Genomic DNA, 17,730 nt, shown 5'->3' on the forward strand with positions numbered 1-17,730 from the left:
GTTATCTGCTAAGATTTTATAGTTATATTTTACATTTATAACCATGATTCATTTTGAATTAATTTTTATATGAGGATTAGGTTGAGGTTCGTTTTCTTGCATATGAATTTCCAGTTATTTGACCATGTTGAAAAGACTGTCCTTTTTCCATTGGAATTCCTTTGTATCTTTGTCAAAAAATGATTGGCCTTGTTTGTGTGAATCTCTGGACTGTCTAGTCTATTTCATTGATCTATGTGTCTATCCCTTTACCAATACCACAGTCTTAATTATTACTGCAGCTTTATAAAGTCTTAAAATTAAATAATATGATTACTCTACATTTATTGTTTTTTTCAGAAGTGCTCTGGCTCTCCTAATTCTTTGAATTTTCCACATAAATTTTAGAATCAGCTTGTCTATATCTAAAAATCTTTCTGGCATTTTGATTGGAATTACATTAAATCTATAGATCAATTTGTGTATAATTAACATCTTTACTTTGCTGAGTCTTCCAATCTGTGAATACAGTATGTTTCTCCATTGATTTAGGCCTTCTTTGCTTTCTTTTGTCAGTGTTTTTTAGTTTTCCAAATATAGATTTTTACATGTTTTGTTAGATTTATACTTAAGAATTTCATTTTATGGAACTATTGTAAATAGCACTGCTTTGGCCGGGCGCGGTGGCTCAAGCCTGTAATCCCAGCACTTTGGGAGGCCGAGACGGGCGGATCACGAGGTTGCGAGATCGAGACCATCCTGGTTAACACGGTGAAACCCCGTCTCTACTAAAAAATACAAAAAACTAGCCGGGCGAGGTGGCGGGCGCCTGTAGTCCCAGCTACTCGGGAGGCTGAGGCAGGAGAATGGCGTGAACCCGGGAGGCGGAGCTTGCAGTGCGCTGAGATCCGGCCACTGCGCTCCAGCCTGGGTGACAGCGCGAGACTCCGTCTCAAAAAAAAAAAAAAAAAAAAAAAAAAAATAGCACTGCTTTTATATTTAAGTTTCAAATTGTTAGTATATAGAAACATGACTGAATTTTGTGTTAACCTTGTTTCCTGCAATGTTGCTCAATTATCTTATCTATTCTAGAAGCTTTTTGGCTTTCATTTTGTAGATTCCTTGGGATTTCCTACATGGACAATCCTGTTGCTTATGAATAGGGCTAGTTTTATTTTTTTGTTTCCAATCTGTATATCTTTATTTCTTTTTCTGGCAGGAACATCTAGTAAATAGGACTGGCAAGAGAAAATACCCTTGCCTTGTTCCGAACCTTGGTGGAAAGCATTTCATCTTTCTCTCTTAAGTAGGATGTTAGCTGTGGGCTTTTTGTAGATAAACTTAATCAGGTTGAGAAAATTCCCTTCTAGTCCTACTTTGCTGAGAGTTTTTATTATGAACAAATGTTGAATTTTGTCAAATACTTTCTGTACTTCAAGTGATACGACCATGTGGTTTTCCCCCTTTAAATTAATCATATAAGTTACAATGTTTGGTTTTCAAGTATTGAAACTGCATTCTTGAAATATTGAAGTTGTGCATTCCTGAAATAAGGCCCATACAGTCACGCACTACATAACACTATTTCAGTCACATATACACCAGTGGTCCCAGAATGCTATAATACTACATTTTTACTGTACTTTTTCTATGTTTAGGTACACAGACACTTACCATTGTGTTATAATTGTCTAAAGTATTCAGCAGAGTAACATGCTGTACAGGTTTGCAGCCTAGGAGCAATAGGCTATACGTCTTCTCTATAGCCTAGTTATGTAGAAAACTACACCATCTACGTTTATGTAAGCACACTCTATGGTGTTCCCACAATGATGAAATCACCTAATGATGCATTTCTCAGAACATATCCCCATTATTAAGCAATGTGTGACTGTAATATTATATACTTTCTGCTAAATTGAATTTGCTAATATTTTATTAATAAATTTTTTGCTTCTATGTTCATGAAGTATATTGGTCCACAATTTTCTTTCTTTCTTGTTTTTTTTTTTTTCTGAGACAGTTTCACTCTTGTCGCCAAGGCTGGAATGCAGTGGCACAATCTCAGCTCACTGCAACCTCTGCCTCCTGGGTTCAAACATTTCTCCTGCCTCAGCCTCCCAAGTAGCTGGGATTACAGGTGCCCGCCACATCTGGCTAATTTTTGGATTTTTAGTAGAGACGGGGGTTTCACCATGTTGGCCATGCTGGTCTCAAACTCCTGACCTCAGGTGGTCCACCCGCCTCAGCCTCCCAAAGTACTGGGATTACAGGCATGAGCCACCGGGCCCGGCCTTGGTCCATAGTTTTCTATTCTTAACGCTATCTTTGTCTGGTCTTAATGTCAGAATAATGTTGGCCTCATAAAATGAATTGAGAAGTGTCTCTCCTCTTCTATTTTGCAGAAGAGATTATGTAGAATTAGTGTTATTTGTAAAATATTTGGTAGAAGTTGCCAATAAAACTATCTAGAAGGTTTTAAACTGCAAATTCAATCTTTTAAATAGCTATAGAATGACTCCAGTTATTTATTTCATCTTGGATAACTTTTGGTATAGTAGTTTTTCTGTTTTCAAGGAATTGATTCATTTCATTAATTTAATGTGTGTATACTTATTTGTTCATAGTATTCCCTTCTTATCCTTATCAAGTACATAAGAAGCTCTGATGCTGAAATGGCCTGGCAGAATTGCCCGATTTGAATGTGGTGGTCAGGTGGTTATCCATTCACCTGTTTCAGTCATTGTGGGTGGCATCTGGAAGGACTTAACCTTGGGCAAGGCAGGCTTTCCGCAGCTGAAGCAGTACCTGAAGGAGCTGACAGCTGTAGTCAGTACTCCCAGGAGCTGATACAACAGGTCCTTTGTTGAGGGAAGTCTAAATGGTGCATCTCTGCATCCACCACAAGCATAATCTGTCTAACCTAGCTTGAGAGTCTCTCTCTCTCTCTCTCTCTCTCTCTCTCTCTCTCTCTCTTTCTCAGAGACAGGGTCTCACTCTGTTACCAAGGCTGGAGTTCAGTGGCATGATCACAGCTCACTGCAGCCTCAACCTTCTGGGCTCAAGTGATCCTCCCACCTCAGCCCCTCAGTAGCTGGGACCACAGGCACATACCACCATGCCCAAATAATTTTTGTATTATTTTTAGAGATGGGATCTTGCTATGTTGCCCAGGGTGGTCTAGAACTCCTGGGCTCAAGTGATCCTCCTGCCTTGGCCTCCCAAAGTGCTGGGATTATGGGTGAGAGCCACTGTGCCTAGCCAGAAGTCTCATTTTCTAATAGGTCGGCATTACTAATTTACATTTACCGATTCCTAATATATCAGGCTTATTGCTATATTATTTTGTACTCTAAATCTATCATTTCTCTTAAGATTTATTTTTATTATCCTGTCTTTTGTTGGATTAATTAGGTTTTCAGGGAGTTTTGAGATTGGTGAGGTTTTTTTCTTCCTACTGTTTTAGAAATTGTGTCAGATATTGTGAGTTGGTTACCCATACTTAGTCCCACTTCATCACTAAAAAGAACTGATTTTAGTGGTGTTGGCAACATGTGCAATTAAAGGAATAGCGTTTCTCGGCCTCTCTTGCAACTGGAGTGGTCACGTGATATTCACTAACCAATGAGATGTCAGCAGAGTCACTGGGTGGGCCTTCTGGGAAACCTCTTTAAGGAGCCAGGCTGGGCTCAAATGGACCCTTTTCCCACTTCACCTTAACCCTTTGCTTCCCTAAAATGTGAACTTGATGGCCAGCACTCTGGTAACCACTTTGAGAGCATGAGGACATGGGTTACCTCCCCAACACGGTGGGGAGGTGTTGCGAAAAGAGTAGATGCTTAGTTCCATGATGACATCATGGCGCTGTCCACTGAGCCTGGACTGTCCACTCTCAGACTTCTTTTAGGAGATGTAAACCAAACCTCTAATTTGTTTGACTCACTGTATTTTAGATTTTTTTTTTTTTTTTTTTTTTTTTTTTTTGAGACGGAGTCTCGCTCTGTCGCCCAGGCTGGAGTGCAGTGGCCGGATCTCAGCTCACTGCAAGCTCCGCCTCCCGGGTTCACGCCATTCTCCTGCCTCAGCCTCCCGAGTAGCTGGGACTACAGGCGCCCGCCAACACGCCCGGCTAGTTTTTTTGTATTTTTTAGTAGAGACGGGGTTTCACCGTGTTAGCCAGGATGGTCTCGATCTCCTGACCTCGTGATCCGCCCGTCTCGGCCTCCCAAATGTATTTTAGATTTCTATGTTAGCTGAATGTAGTTTCTAATTTACCTAGACGTTATATACCTCATTGCTGTTCTTCTAGTACTTACATATTAACAGATTTTATTTTGCCTGTGGAGCATCTGAAGCAAATCAATATCACTTGGGCCTCAAATCAGGCAAGAACTTTAGCCCAAGTTCCTTTTTTCCATACACTGTCTCCAGCAACCTCCCATGTTGCCATCATTTGAGAAACAGACATATTTTATGGAAATATACATATTTTGGCTAGACACAGTGGCTCACGCCTGTGATTCCAACACTTTGTGAAGCTGAGGCAGACAGATTGCTAGAGCCCCGGAATTGGAGACCAGCCTGGGCAGCAGAGTGAGACCCCATCTCTACAAAAAATACAAAAATTAGCTGGGCATTGAGGCATGGACCTGTAGTCCCAGCTACTCAGGAGGCTGAAGTGGAAGGATCACTTGAGCCTGGGAGGTGCAGCCTGAAGTGAGCCATGATCCAGCTACTGCACTCCAGCCTGATTACAGAGAGAGACCTTGTCTAACAGGAAAAAAGAAATATACATATTTTATAGGAAAATCTTATTCAGTCGTAATAATAAATGTTAGTGGCGTCTATACTCATCACTATGTCTTGTGCCATTCTCCTGGATTTGTTTTCCTTTGTCATGGAGTTAATTTCCCAGAGATACAGTCAGAGACTTTTGATGTAGACTAAATTTTGAATTAAAAGGATGCCTTTCACTTTGCACTTACACTTGAATGACATTTGGGGTAGCATAGCATTCAATGCTCACATTTACTTTCTCTCAGAGCATTGGGAGTGTTGCTCCATTTTCTTCTTGCACTCAGTGTTGATGCTGAGAAAGCTGATGTGAATCTGAAACTTGTTCCTTAGGAGGTGATGTGTTGATTCCTTTTCCTCTTTAAATATTTAAGTATTCTATCTTCATCAGTTATGAGATTGTGCTGTGACCTGTGTGAAGCTCCATCTGTTTTCCTTCATCTTTTGAGGGCAAGTGAGTCTCTTTAAGCTCTGGAAAACTCATCAATGCTTTGAATATTTCTGCCTTTGTCTCTGCAATTCCTTTCTCAGGAATACACAGTCAACCATGACTGGAACTTCTGGATCAATGCCTCATTCTTTTATTTATTTTCTTTAAGCTTTTCATTTCTCTGACCTTTTGTGCTACACTCCAGGAGGATCCTTTTTTTTTTTTTTTTTTTCTGAGACGGAGTCTCACTCTGTCACCCAGGCTGGAGTGCAGTGGCCGGATCTCAGCTCACTGCAAGCTCCGCCTCCCGGGTTCACGCCATTCTCCTGCCTCAGCCTCCTGTGTAACTGGGACTACAGGCGCCCGCCACCTCGCCCGGCTAGTTTTTTGTATTTTTTAGTAGAGACGGGGTTTCACCGTGTTAGCCAGGATGGTCTTGATCTCCTGACCTCGTGATCTGCCCGTCTCGCCCTCCCAAAGTGCTGGGATTACAGGCTTGAGCCACCGCGCCTGGCCTCCAGGAGGATTCTTCACATCAAAATTTCCACTCACTAATCTGCACTTTATACCTGCATTCTGCTATTCATCCCATCTACTGGGTTTTAATTTTGACAAGGATTATTCCTTTCTGAGATCCATAAATGGCTTTTTAATAAAGGTTTGTTCTTTTGTATCTAAGATGTCTTCCTCCACCCAATGAGGATATTAATTTCTCAAGTATTTCCCTTGGTTATCAGGTTTCTGCTTGCAGAGTTTAAGAATGCTTTTTCATGCTATTGGTTTCCTCCAAAGCTTGGTGGTTCTTGTTTGGGTGCTCATCTTTGGTTTTAGATTTCCCATTAGCCTATTGAGTGCCACGTCCCTGACTCCACGGATTGCAGGGGAGCGGGGGGGGGGGACAACACTTGGATAATATCGGGGTGAGTTTATGATTCTGTGCTGAGAAAGATTCTTCTGCAGAAAGTTGAGGCTGTGGCTCCACTCTCTCTTTGCAATCAGTGTTGCTGCTGAGAAAGCTGAAGTCACCCTGACTTACTCCTTGGTGGATAAGCCATTGGTTTTATTTCTTGTTTAAATGTTTCAGCATTTTGGCAGGGGGTGGTGGCTCATGCCTACAATCCCAGCACTTTGGGAGGCCAAGGCGGGTGGATCACCTGAGGTCAGGAGTTCAAGACCAGCCTGGCCAACTTGGTGAAACCCCGTCTCTACTAAAAATACAAAAATTAGCCGGGTGCAGTGGTGGGCACCAGTAATCCCAGCTACTCGGGAGGCTGAGGTGAGAGAATCGCTTGAACCAGGGAGGAGGAGGTTGCAGTGAGCTGAGATTGTGCCACTGCAGTCTGGGCAACAAGAGCGAAACTCACCTCAAAAAAAAAAATTTCGGTATCTTCATTCAGTTTATCTTCAGCCATAACATATTTTGGGTTCCATCTGTTTTCACTCATCTTGGTGCAGTTGGTCAGCTGTCTTAAACTGTAGTTCTTTCTAAAGAATCTCATTAAAACTCTCATTAATGGTGGGAGATCCTCTCATTCATGCTTGCGTGCTCCTTCCCTCCATTCTCCATCCTTTCTCAGAAGCACACATTCGACCAACAGTGGAACTTCTGGGTCTTCCATTTCTGTGAGGTGGCCTGTCGGGGTGGGACCTCTGTGGGTGGTCCTCTGCACAGGGTCCTTGCTGTGCAAGGGTGTCACATGGCACCAGGCCCTGGTGGGTCACAGAGCCCTCTGCCGTCAGCCACTCTTGCCAACTGTGTAGCTCAGCAGAGAGCCAGCTGCTCCTCCTATGGGCATATTCCAACCAATGCCCTGCAGAGCCCACAGCCCTGCTGTCCCTGGCCAGCTAGCTCCAAGCATGGAGAAACTGCATGGCCACTCTTGCCTTTGCCTTTGCCTTTTCTAAAGCTTTAATTTATTGTCTTTCAGTTTTTCCACATATACCTTCTGACTTTTAGGGATTCCACATGCTTCCATTCCCTGAAGGCCCCCTTCCTATATTTTAGGTACTAGTACAAACTTTTGAAATCAATGTTGTTGTTGTTTTTTCTGTTATTCCTATGAATTTGTAGTGGGAGAGGAAGGCCTGAACCTCAAACATTTTGATTCATTATTTCATGAACAATTTCCAGATCTTCTCTGTGGTTATGCTTGCTTGAGGTTTGGGGTGAAAATGTTGAAGCAGATGTTAGCCCATGATTGAGAATTTTCTTCTGCAGATGCTTTGTCTCCATTTTTTTATTGAAAATTTAGTTTTCTCTTGCCCTTGCCTTCATTTTCTTTTCCCTTTCCTTCCTGAATCACTCCATCAGTCTGAAATCCTCAGGCTGGGCAGTGCAACGTAGCTGCACCAGGGGAGAAGAGAGCCACCGTGGAACAGAGCCGGGTGAGGGCGGGTCACAAGACGGGGGAGGAAGGCATTGTTCTAGGAGGGACCAGCATGAAACCCAGGCAGTGGGAGGAGGAGTCCACACAGGGGTGTAAGTCCATACCAGTTATAGTGTCATATCAGGCAGGATGAGAAGGGCATCCTTGGTGGCACAGACCATCAGAACTTGAGCACAGTGAGGAGGATATGCACGCAGAGGGTGGCCTGACATTTTGTTTCAGCTCAGGTTGGGTGAAGGAGCATTTACCCCAGTCATCAGACCAACGTGGGGAGCCACAGCCTCAGCCACAAGAAGAGGGCAATAGACGGTGTCGTATATCAGAGATCAAGAGAAACGGGCCAGTGTCTCTGTAAGACAGGGGCCAGTAGTAGCTGTGCAGAATTAGTTGCACACAGGGAAAATCAAATAAGAAAATGTATTAAAGATCATCGGAGCTAGGGGTGTCACTCTCAGAAAGAAGAGTAGAAATATGGAAAGGAGGCCGGGCACAGTGGCTCACACCTGTAATCCCAACACTTAGAGGCCGAGATGGGTAGATCACTTGAGGTCAGGAGTTCAAGACCAGCCCAGCCAACATGGCAAAACCCTGTCTTTACTAAAAATACAAAAATGAGCCAGTCGTTGTGGTGGACGCCTGTAATCCCAGCTACTCGGGAGGCTGAGGAAGGAGAATTGCTTGAACCAGGGAGGCGGAGGTTGCAGTGAGCCAATATTGTACCAATGCACTCCAGCCTAGGTAACCAAGCCAGACTCCATCTCAAAAAGAAAAGAAATAAGGAAAGGAGAAAACTAGAGTGAATTCTTCAATTTGGGGTGGGATTGGAGGTATCAGTGTGAGCTCACAGATTTCAATACAGATAGGCACAGAAATGAACACGGATATAAATGTGCAATGCTTATGCATATACACAAACATGTATTTCCTGGCTCTGTCCACTGAGGAGGCCTGGGAGTGGGGAGTACCTCAACAATGATGAAAATGCCTCCATGTGCTTTGCTGGGCCACTCCAGCTGACCCCAGAATTGGCTGTTTTTTCTATGGCTACCGGTATTTAAGGCTTGTTTGTGACTCCTTTCCTTGTTTTGATGCTGATGCAGAAAATTTTTTTAGCTTTATTGAGGTATAATTAACAAAGTTAAATGCAAAGTAGGTGTACAAACTTGATGTTTTGAAGGTGCTAGTTTTTATGGTGCTTGACATTTACCCTGGAAGGTGGGGAATGTTAGCGCCAGTTCACAGCTTGGGACACTGGGCTCATAGAGGGGAAATGACTTGTCTATGGCCACAGGGCAATGAGAGGTGGAGCAGACGGAGGTCACAGCTCTATGCTCTGATACTCTGAACACAGGACAACAGGGGCAAGGAGAAAGACAGGAATCCTTCAGAGTGGGTATGAGAGACCCAGGCCCTGAACGAGACACAAGGGGCAGGACATGGCAGGACAGAGCAGGAAATACAGAGCTCATGCCCGAGAGCTAGAGCCTGAGACTTCTGGGCAGCATCTCAGAACATCTATGAGCTGAGGGACCAGCTCTCCAGGGCACAGTCGTTGAAGCAGGGCTGGACATAGGGCTGTGACTCAGTCCTCAGAATCCCCACTTTCTGCAGGGAACCACAGGACAGTGACAGCAGTGTTGACAGGCAGAAGTTCAGCTTAATTTTAACCTCTTTTTGTGTTACTAATTTTTTAATTGATAATTGATAATAATTATACATAATTATGGGGTATAATGTTATATTTCAATGCATGTATATATACTGTAATGACCAAATTAGGATAGTTACCACATCCATCACTTTAAACATTTATCATTTCTTTGTAGTGACAACATTCAAAAATCTTTTTTTAAGTATCTTAAAATATACACTACATTGTTATTTGCTAAGTGGCAAACAGGTATGTGAAAAATTGTTCGACATCACTAATCATCAGAGTAATGCAAACCTTCACCTCTTAATTGGCCCTTATCATCACCTGGGCCCCAACCCCACCCCAGCTGGCAGCATTTCACAGGAAGGGACTTTCAGAAGAGCCAGCTCTGCCTGGATTGGCCCTTGTAGAAGTTGGGCCAGTGGGGAGGGTAAGGAACACAAGACTAATGCCTGCTCAGCTCCTGCAGCTGTGATAGCCTGAGGTCTAACACTCACCAGAGGGTTGGGTTGGCAGCAAAATGCCCTCTCTCCCACCCGCTTGCTTGTGGAACCTCCCATGCCAGCCTGGTCTGGAGGAAAATGAGTCCTAGCTTTCATATGGGGCTCGAGGGCAAGGGACAGATGGGGTTTGAGGTGAGGATGAGGACTTGAGTTATGCTAACAGCTTCCAGTTTGGGTCTCAGATTCTTAGAAGCCAAGTATAAGGACAAAGCCCCCAGTGCAGCAGGGAGACAGGATCTCAGGGCTTGGGGTTGGGGGACTCCTCTCAGTCCTAGGGGTTGGGGAACAAGCTCTGAGCAACCAGACCCAGACGGGTGAATTCCTGGAGAATGTGCTGCCATTGCCATGACCACCACCCGCCAGGTTTCTATTATACCCAGTCCTGGGGAGGGTGCACTATGTACATAGAATGATGTAAATATGAATGATATTCCATGGAGTTGACCAATTGACAGGTCTGTACCCTCAACTTTCCTTCCTACGGCAGATGTTGCTAATCAATCACAGTCTCTGCTCAGTCTGGAAAAGAGGCTCAGAGTCTGCTCCACATGAGGCCTCAGACAAGCCCTGCCCATTCCTCAGAGCTGGTATATGAAATGCCAAGTATCTGCTATCCATTGCTCTGACCTCCTGAAGCTTGTCAGAGACTATCTGGAAAAGACCAGTTCATTCCTTTATTGAGAGGGGAATACACTCTGTGACAATGCAAGGCCCTGAGCCCAGCAAGATCTCCAGCTGGAGATGCAGCTGGTTGGCTGTGACTCTGTACTGGCCCTTGATGAACCCTCGGGAAGCACAGGAGCGGCACCTCCAGTAGGCCTGGATGATGCGAACAGCATTGAGCACCTGGCAATAGCGCCTGCGGATGCGCCACATGCGGGCCTGGGACTGCAATGTGACTGCTGCCCACTCCTCCCGGGAGAAGGCCTCCAGCGCCGCCCGCCGCCTCTTCTCCAGAATCTTGGACAGTATCAGCCGCCACCAGCACTGAATGATGCAGGCACTGAGGGCCGCGTGCAACAGTGCCCGACGCACCAGGGTGCCCCGCCACCAGGCCTGGATCTTGGTGGCTACCATATCTTTGTCAGAGAGCTTCTTTTGGTTTTCTGGGGGCTTTCAAGAAAAAAGAGGGACCTTCAGAGAATGCTCCCCACTGCCTTCAGCCCTAGGGTGTGCCAGGAAAGGCCCTGATTCCCTATCAGCAACTGTCTCTTTTTCTGGAATTCAGGAGCACTGGGCAGGACACTAGCTGGAACCAGATCAGGTAGGTGTCCTGCCTCTGCCATTCTCTGGTTGATAGCCACAAGCACATCACCTTGCCCCTGGGTCTCAGTGTCCTGCCCATCTTGGGGCACACCTGCCCTGGCTACCTCACCCAGTTTTCCACGGACCTTGTTGACCAGCAAGAACACTGTGATATAGGGTCAAAGGGTTACCATGTTCCACCCAGATCTGATCCTTTCTTTCAGACCCCTTCAACCTGCTGGAGAAGTCACATCCTTTGCCAGTCCTGCCCTCTCATCCCTGGCAAAAGTTCATAGCCACAGCCTGTTCTCTCCCTCTGTCATGTCTGAAGACTAAACCCTGATTTTTTTTTTTTTGTCTTGCCCAAATTCGTATCTAAGGGGCCTGGGGAGTCATGCCCTACAAATCATAACTTCTCATCAGATGGGTTTTATTTAACCCTTTACTTTCCAACCTGACCCTGGCATAACATTATCAGACAAGGAAGAAAAATATTTTATCCCAAAACATGCTGCTTTGCCATATTTTGAAATGGCCCTACAAAGCTGTTCTTTGTGGAGGAAAATTTGCATCTGTAAAGAATCTCTACTAACATAGCTAGATCTTCTTCTTCCAGACCCTCCCAAACCTAAAGAGATTAACTAAGATCTGACTAGGAAATATTTGTCATCTGTTTTCTCTAAGGGGAGATACTACAAGAGTTCAAAAGAACTTTGGTCTCCACAATCTTTTATCTTAACCTGAATGTTCCCTTTCTATGAATCTCAGGTCTTTAGACAAATTCAACCAATTGTCAGTCAAAAGATGTTTAAATTCACCTATAGCCTGGAAACACCACCCTCCCCCCAGCCACCGCTATGAGTTGTCCCACCTTTCTGGACCAAACCAATGTATTTCTTAAATGTATTTGATTGATGCCTCATACCTCTCTAAAATGTACAAAACCAAGCTGTGCCGGGACCACCTTGGGCACATGTTCTCAGGACTTCCTGAGGGCTGTGTCATGGGCCATGGTCATTCACACTTGGCTTAGAATAAATCTCTTCAAATATTTTGCAGAGTTCAACTCTTTTCTCTTTTTGTCAACATGTCATAGTATCAAAAGTTCCTCCACCCCAAAGTTAAAACTCTTACATCTCTTCCCCATCATCATTTTTCTTAACTTTCACATTTTAAATCTTAATTCACAAGCACACATACATGCACAAGCTCAAATACATGCACACACATACACACACACATGCACACACAGGTACTTCTAACTGAGCCCCGCTTCCATATCATGGTCATTCCATTCCACAAGCACAGCCCCACATCCCCAGCCCCAGCCCTGTGTGGTTTGGGAGGTCATACTTTTTCTAATTTCTCATTGGCATTGTCCACTCTCTGTGTCTCAACCAGAACTGGAGTTTTAGCCTGAAAGTGAAATGGGGAAAGAGAACGGACAAGATTGAGTTTATTTCTCTTCTTAGCTCAGCACTGTTAGATATGAGTTCTAAATTTCTCTTCAAAGAATCAATCTGTCAGTACGTTCAAATCTTTGCCTTCTACTTTTAAACTTAACTTCCTCATAAAGCAAGGTTTTTCGATTACCTGCTCCACCCTGACTCATTCCCATTACCTGCTCATTCTCCACCCTGACTCATTCCGATTTCCTGCTCTGCCATAACCATTTTTCCTGCCAAACCACTCACTCCATCACTCTCTTTAAATTAACCAATTGGAATTAGTTTAGCCTGTGCGGTCTAACCCTAGCCAACCGAGGAAGGACCCAGCAGCAGGGGCCACGAGTGTCAGGGATAAGAACCCCTTCCCCTCCCTTGTCCAAGGGTGCGCTCACCATTGCTCCATCTGTAAGGGCGCACCCTTCTATAGAAGCACATTGCCTTGCTGAGAATTAAAAAGAAAATTTTACATTCGAGTGCTATTTCTTTTGCGGCACTGAAGCTTTACTTATAACAATCTGGGGGGGCTCGCCTGTGATTACATTCCACTCTGGGGAAGGTCTCTGGTTCTCTCTCATGAGGAGGTGCACCCCGCCCCCTTGCAACAGCCTCAGGGGTGAAAAATCAGGACCCACCCAGTGCGAGGAATAACCCAAGCTCTCAGCAACGCGGAAAAAAACTGGCCAGCAACCTAGCTTAAAGGATCCTCACATATTGTGGCAACAACTCTGTGCACAGACCAAGAAAGGAGAAGCTGTGGGAGCCGATAAAGTACTTCCTTGGTGGTCAAATTCTGGAGGGCTAAATGTGTGTGTGTGTGAATGATCACAAACAACCCTACTTGAGGTGTTGTTCATGTGGATGGTGACAAGTCCTACTTCTGGACGGAATGAGTGGATCCTCTCTGCAGTTCTGTAGCTACCTCTTATGGCTTAGGGTGGATCCTGCCATGGGATTTATACCAGCACGCCAACACTAAGAGGGGCCTAATTCTCCCTTGGGGAGTGGCCAGAGAGGACACCATGAGTGGGAAGTGTCCAAGGGACCTTCAGAGGGGGAAAGAGAGGAAACGGGTCAACCTTTCAGAGCAGCAAGGCAAGATGCGCCCTGATTTGAGGGGTTGAACCTTCCAGGATAGGCAAGGCAAGACATCCCTGGTTTGTGGGGTTGAGACTTCTAGGGCAGGCAAGGCGAGACATCCCTGCTTTGAGGGGTTGAGCCTTCGGCAAATTTCAGGGGGTTGAACCTCACACAAACCTCTGGTAGTAAGAAAAATATTCAGAACACCCCTTTCCTTTCTTGGGGGAAGAGAGAGTAGCTCCTCTCCCAATGGTCCCTCCCCTAGGGGAAGGGGAAGGAGAGGGGAGAACAGCAGCATAAGCGGCTGGCAGAGGCAGGGAAAGACCAGCAAAGAGGAAAGAGAAACTGGGAGAGGAAGTCAGAGAGAAAGAGACAGAGTCGGAGACAGAGAGAGAAGGAGAGAGGCAAAGAAAGAACGAGAAAGACAAAGAGGGAGTCAGAGAGAGAGACAGACAGAGAGGCAGAGAGAGAGAGAAAGAGACAAAGAGGGAGTCAAGGAGAAAGAGAGACAGAGAGGCAGAGAGAGAGAGAGAGAAGGAGACAGAAGGACAAAGAGGGAGTCAAAGGGAAAGAGAGAGACAGAGTCAGAGACAGAGAGAGATGGAAGTAGTAAAGAAAATATAGTGTATCCTATTCCTTTAAAAGCCAGGGTAAATTTAAAACCTATAATTAATAATTGAAGATCTTTTCCATGACCCTATAACACTCCAATGCCACCTTGTTGTCAGTGTAAACAAAGGCATAGCCCGAAAACACTGAGGCCACTGACAACCCATAGCCTTTCTAATCAAAAATTCTTAATCCAGTAACCTGCGGATGGCCCAAATGCATTCAGTCTGTAGCGGCAACTGTTTTGCTAACAGAAGAAAGTAGAAGAACAAGTTTTAGCGGAAACCTCATTGTGAGCACACCTCAAGTCAGAACTATCCTAAGTCAAAAAAAAAAAAAAAAGGCAAAAAGGTAGCTTAGTGACTCAAGAACCTTGAAGTATGAGGCTATTCTGTTAGAAAAAGATGATTTAACATTAACCACTGAAAATTCCCTTAACCCAGCAGATTTCCTAACAGGGGATCTAAATCTCAATTACCATACAAAGGTCCGACCAGACCTCCAAGGAACTCCCTTCGGGACAGGACAATAGATGGTTCCTTCCGGGTGATTGAGGGAAAAAGACACAATGGGTATTCAGTAAGTGATGAGGAAACTCTTGTAGAAGCAGAGTTAGGAAAATTGCTCAAACCTACGAGCTATTTGCACTCAGCCAAGCTTTAAAATACTTACAGAATCAGGAAGGAGCCATCTATATGAATTCTAAGTTAATATGGACTGAACGAGGTCTTATTAATAACAAAGAATAATTGAAATCCCAAACTTACAAGATTTTCAACAAAAGTAAAGTTTGCTAAAAGTTAACAGTGTAACACGTATTATAGTAACTTCTAATCTTGTGGCCTTAGGCAGTCATGGCTTTTAAAATTAAATTTAAATTTAAAATTAAGTTTAACATTAATAACACACTAATATAAAGGTTAAATTTAGCTTATCTGGTATAAAAGTCATATAGGAAGCATTGTCAAATATAAAATGGTATTTGACTTTCTTTGGTCTAAAAACTAATAAAAACAGGTGCTAAAGGAAATTTCTCAGTAAGAAGTTACAAAGGACTATAAAGTCCACTGCTGATGTCCCCACATTTAAAACAAAAGGTCAATTTCTTAGAAATTATATACTTGGTTTATCTTCTATTTTCCTTTCCCTCAAAACAAAAAGTATTTTAGCACAGGTACCACCCCTAGAATTTCTGGTAAACCAGCACCAGCCTGAGGATCACGTTCTCATCAAAGGGTAGAAAGAAGGAAAACTCATAGATATGAGTTCTAAATTTCTCTTCAAAGAATCAGTATGTCAGTATGTTCAATTCTTTGCCTTCTACTTTTAAACTTAACTCCCTTGTAAAGCAACCTTTTTCAACTACCTGCTCCACCCTGACTCATTCTGATTACCTGCTCCACCCTGACTCATTCCGATTACCTGCTCATTCTCCACCCTGACTCATTCCAATTTCCTGCTCTGCCATAACCATTTTTCCCACCAAACCACTCACCCCTTCACTCTCTTTAAATTAGCCAATCAGAATTAGTTTAGCCTGTGCATCTAACCCTAGTCAATAGGGGAATGACACAGCAGCAGGGGCCACGTGCGTCAGGGATAAGAACGCCTTCCCCTCCCTTGTCCAAGTGTGTGCTCACCATTGCTCCACCTGTAAGGGTACACCCTTCTATAGAACTACATTGCCTTGCTGAGAATTAAAAAGAAAATTTTATATTTGAGTGCTATTTCTTTTGTGGCACTAAAACTTTACTTATAACAGCACCATGCAAAAGACACTAGCCACAAGCACTAGGACATAGGATCAATGACATCCAAGTCAGGGCTCCTCTTACCTCTGCCTTCGACTCTGCTTCTAAGGACAAATGGGTCAGTGTCTCCTTCTGCTGAGGCTCATCTTCTTTTGAGGGCTCCTCTGTCTTTATGGGCTGCTTCTCCTCCTGCAATCAGCATTAGGGGAAAGGCAAGAGTGAGGTTGCTGTCCCTCCGTCTCCATTCAGTATGGCATGCATCCCCAGCTTCCAGGGCTTCTCAGAGTCTTCAGTGTCAGGGGGTCCCTTCACCCTGAGAGATCAATGGGACACCCCTAACAAGCCTGGTGTGTTTGGCTCTTACCATTGGTCACATATGGATTGGTTGTAGATGGTTCAAATCCCCTCACATCTGTGTTCATCCAGCCATGGCATAGGCAGGAAGGGTGGAGGAAAAAAGGCCTGTGATGTCATAGTGGCACCTGTGACTCAGGCACCAGATGGTTCCTAACAAGTAAGCCCCCTCCAAGGGAAAGACAAAAGTGCTGCCCATTCTTTTCTGCCAGAAATGGACAAAGCCCTGACTTCAAAGGCAAGATGCCAGAAATCCTGGCCCATTGCTGTAAAGGTTTATAAAAAGCCAGTCATTGGTAATAATATTTAATTGAAAAAACTTGGCCAGGCACGGTGGCTCAGGCCTGTAATCCCAGCACTTTGGGAGGCCAAGGCAGGCAGATCAACCGAGGTCAGGAGTTCGAGATCAGCCTGGCCAACACGGTGAAACCTTGTCTCTACTAAAAATACAAAAATTAGCTGGGTGTGTTGGCTGTCACCTGTAATCCCAGCTACTCAGGAGGCTGAGACAGGAGAATCGCTTGAACCTGGGAGGTAGAGGTTTACAGTGAGCTGATATCACACCATTGCACTCCAGCTTGGGCAACAAGAGTAAAATTCTATCCCCCCCAAAAAAAAAATGGGGGTTTGCCTACACAAACTCTCTTTGCCTGCTGCTATTCATGTAAGACATGACTTGCTCCTCCTTGCCTTCCGCCAGGATTGTGAGGCTTCCCCAGCCATGTGGAACTGTAAGTTCAATTAAACCTCTTTCTTTTGTAAATCGCCCAGTCTTGGGTATGTCTTTATCAGCAGCCTGAAAATGGACTAATAGAGGGTGTGACAGAGAAGGTGTGATATGTGTTCATTTGAGAAGGAAAATAGGATACAGGCCTTTGTTGTAACACTAGTCAGTATTTTACTTCCCCCAACTCCCAACACTCTCCACACCTCCCCTCCGACACACACACACATACTCATGAAAGCCTTGTGCTTCATCATCTGGAAGAATAAACCCCAAACTCCTCACAACCTAAGTAGTGGGCATCAGCTTTTTGAGAGAGAAGAAGACAGAGAAGGCCAAGTGCAGTGGCTCACACCTGTAATCCCAGCACTTTGGGAGGCCATGGCAGATGGATCACTTGCACCCAGGAGTTTGAGACCAGTCGGGGCAATATAACAAAACCCTGTATCTACAAAATATACAAAACTCAGCCAGGCGTGGTGCATCTGTAGTCCCAGCTACTTGGGAGACAGAGGTGGGAAAATCACCTGAGCCCAGGGAGGTCGAGGCTGCAGTGAGCCATGATCGCACCATTGCACCCCAACCTGGGTGACAGAGCGAGACCCAGTCTTAAAAAAAAAAAAAAAAGGTAGAAAAATTAAATCAAAAATCTAATTACTGATCAGAATATATGGGGCAACTCACATCCTGTGAATAATAAAAAGCCCTGGCAACATCAAGAAAGGAAATGAGACAGTATAAAGGCAGGTCTGGGCATGGAAGGGCTTCCCTCCGG

General features: G+C 44.5%; 2 protein-coding genes across 3 annotated transcripts in view; one reads left to right on the plus strand and one right to left on the minus strand.

The window, feature by feature from the left end:
* The first annotated feature begins 6,292 nt into the window (after positions 1-6,292).
* LOC126948694 (aminoacylase-1) overlaps positions 6,293-17,730 on the plus strand; it is a 107,517-nt gene continuing 96,079 nt past the window's right edge. The window contains exon 1 of the mRNA XM_050780929.1: positions 6,293-6,302. The gene's annotated coding sequence lies outside the window, so the exon portion shown is untranslated. The remainder of the gene's footprint in view (positions 6,303-17,730) is intronic.
* Positions 10,400-16,325, minus strand: IQCF1 (IQ motif containing F1). 2 transcript variants are annotated; one of them, XM_050781004.1, is made up of 4 exons: positions 16,242-16,325; positions 15,962-16,066; positions 12,346-12,408; positions 10,400-10,860 (listed from the first exon to the last, which is right to left on the minus strand). In XM_050781004.1, exons 1-4 carry the CDS (start codon positions 16,242-16,244, stop codon positions 10,414-10,416), a joined length of 618 nt encoding a protein of 205 aa, XP_050636961.1. In that variant the 5' UTR covers positions 16,245-16,325; the 3' UTR covers positions 10,400-10,413. The 2 variants fall into 2 exon arrangements, with proteins under 2 accessions (XP_050636961.1, XP_050636962.1); XM_050781005.1 differs by lacking the exon at positions 16,242-16,325 and adding an exon at positions 12,833-12,882 and having other exon boundaries at positions 15,962-16,051.

The sequence above is a fragment of the Macaca thibetana genome, chromosome 2 (genome assembly GCF_024542745.1).
Source record: "Macaca thibetana thibetana isolate TM-01 chromosome 2, ASM2454274v1, whole genome shotgun sequence".
Taxonomy (NCBI): domain Eukaryota; kingdom Metazoa; phylum Chordata; class Mammalia; order Primates; family Cercopithecidae; genus Macaca; species Macaca thibetana.

What these genes read in the sequence shown, in the direction of transcription:
- IQCF1 (XM_050781004.1), bottom strand. An exon ending in AAGCAGAGTCGAAGGCAGAG is followed by an intron (nt 12,409 to 15,961) that starts GTAAGAGGAGCC and finishes TTTCACTTTCAG; the next exon opens with GCTAAAACTCCAGTTCTGGT. An exon ending in CCAATGAGAAATTAGAAAAA is followed by an intron (nt 10,861 to 12,345) that starts GTATGACCTCCC and finishes TTTTCTTGAAAG; the next exon opens with CCCCCAGAAAACCAAAAGAA.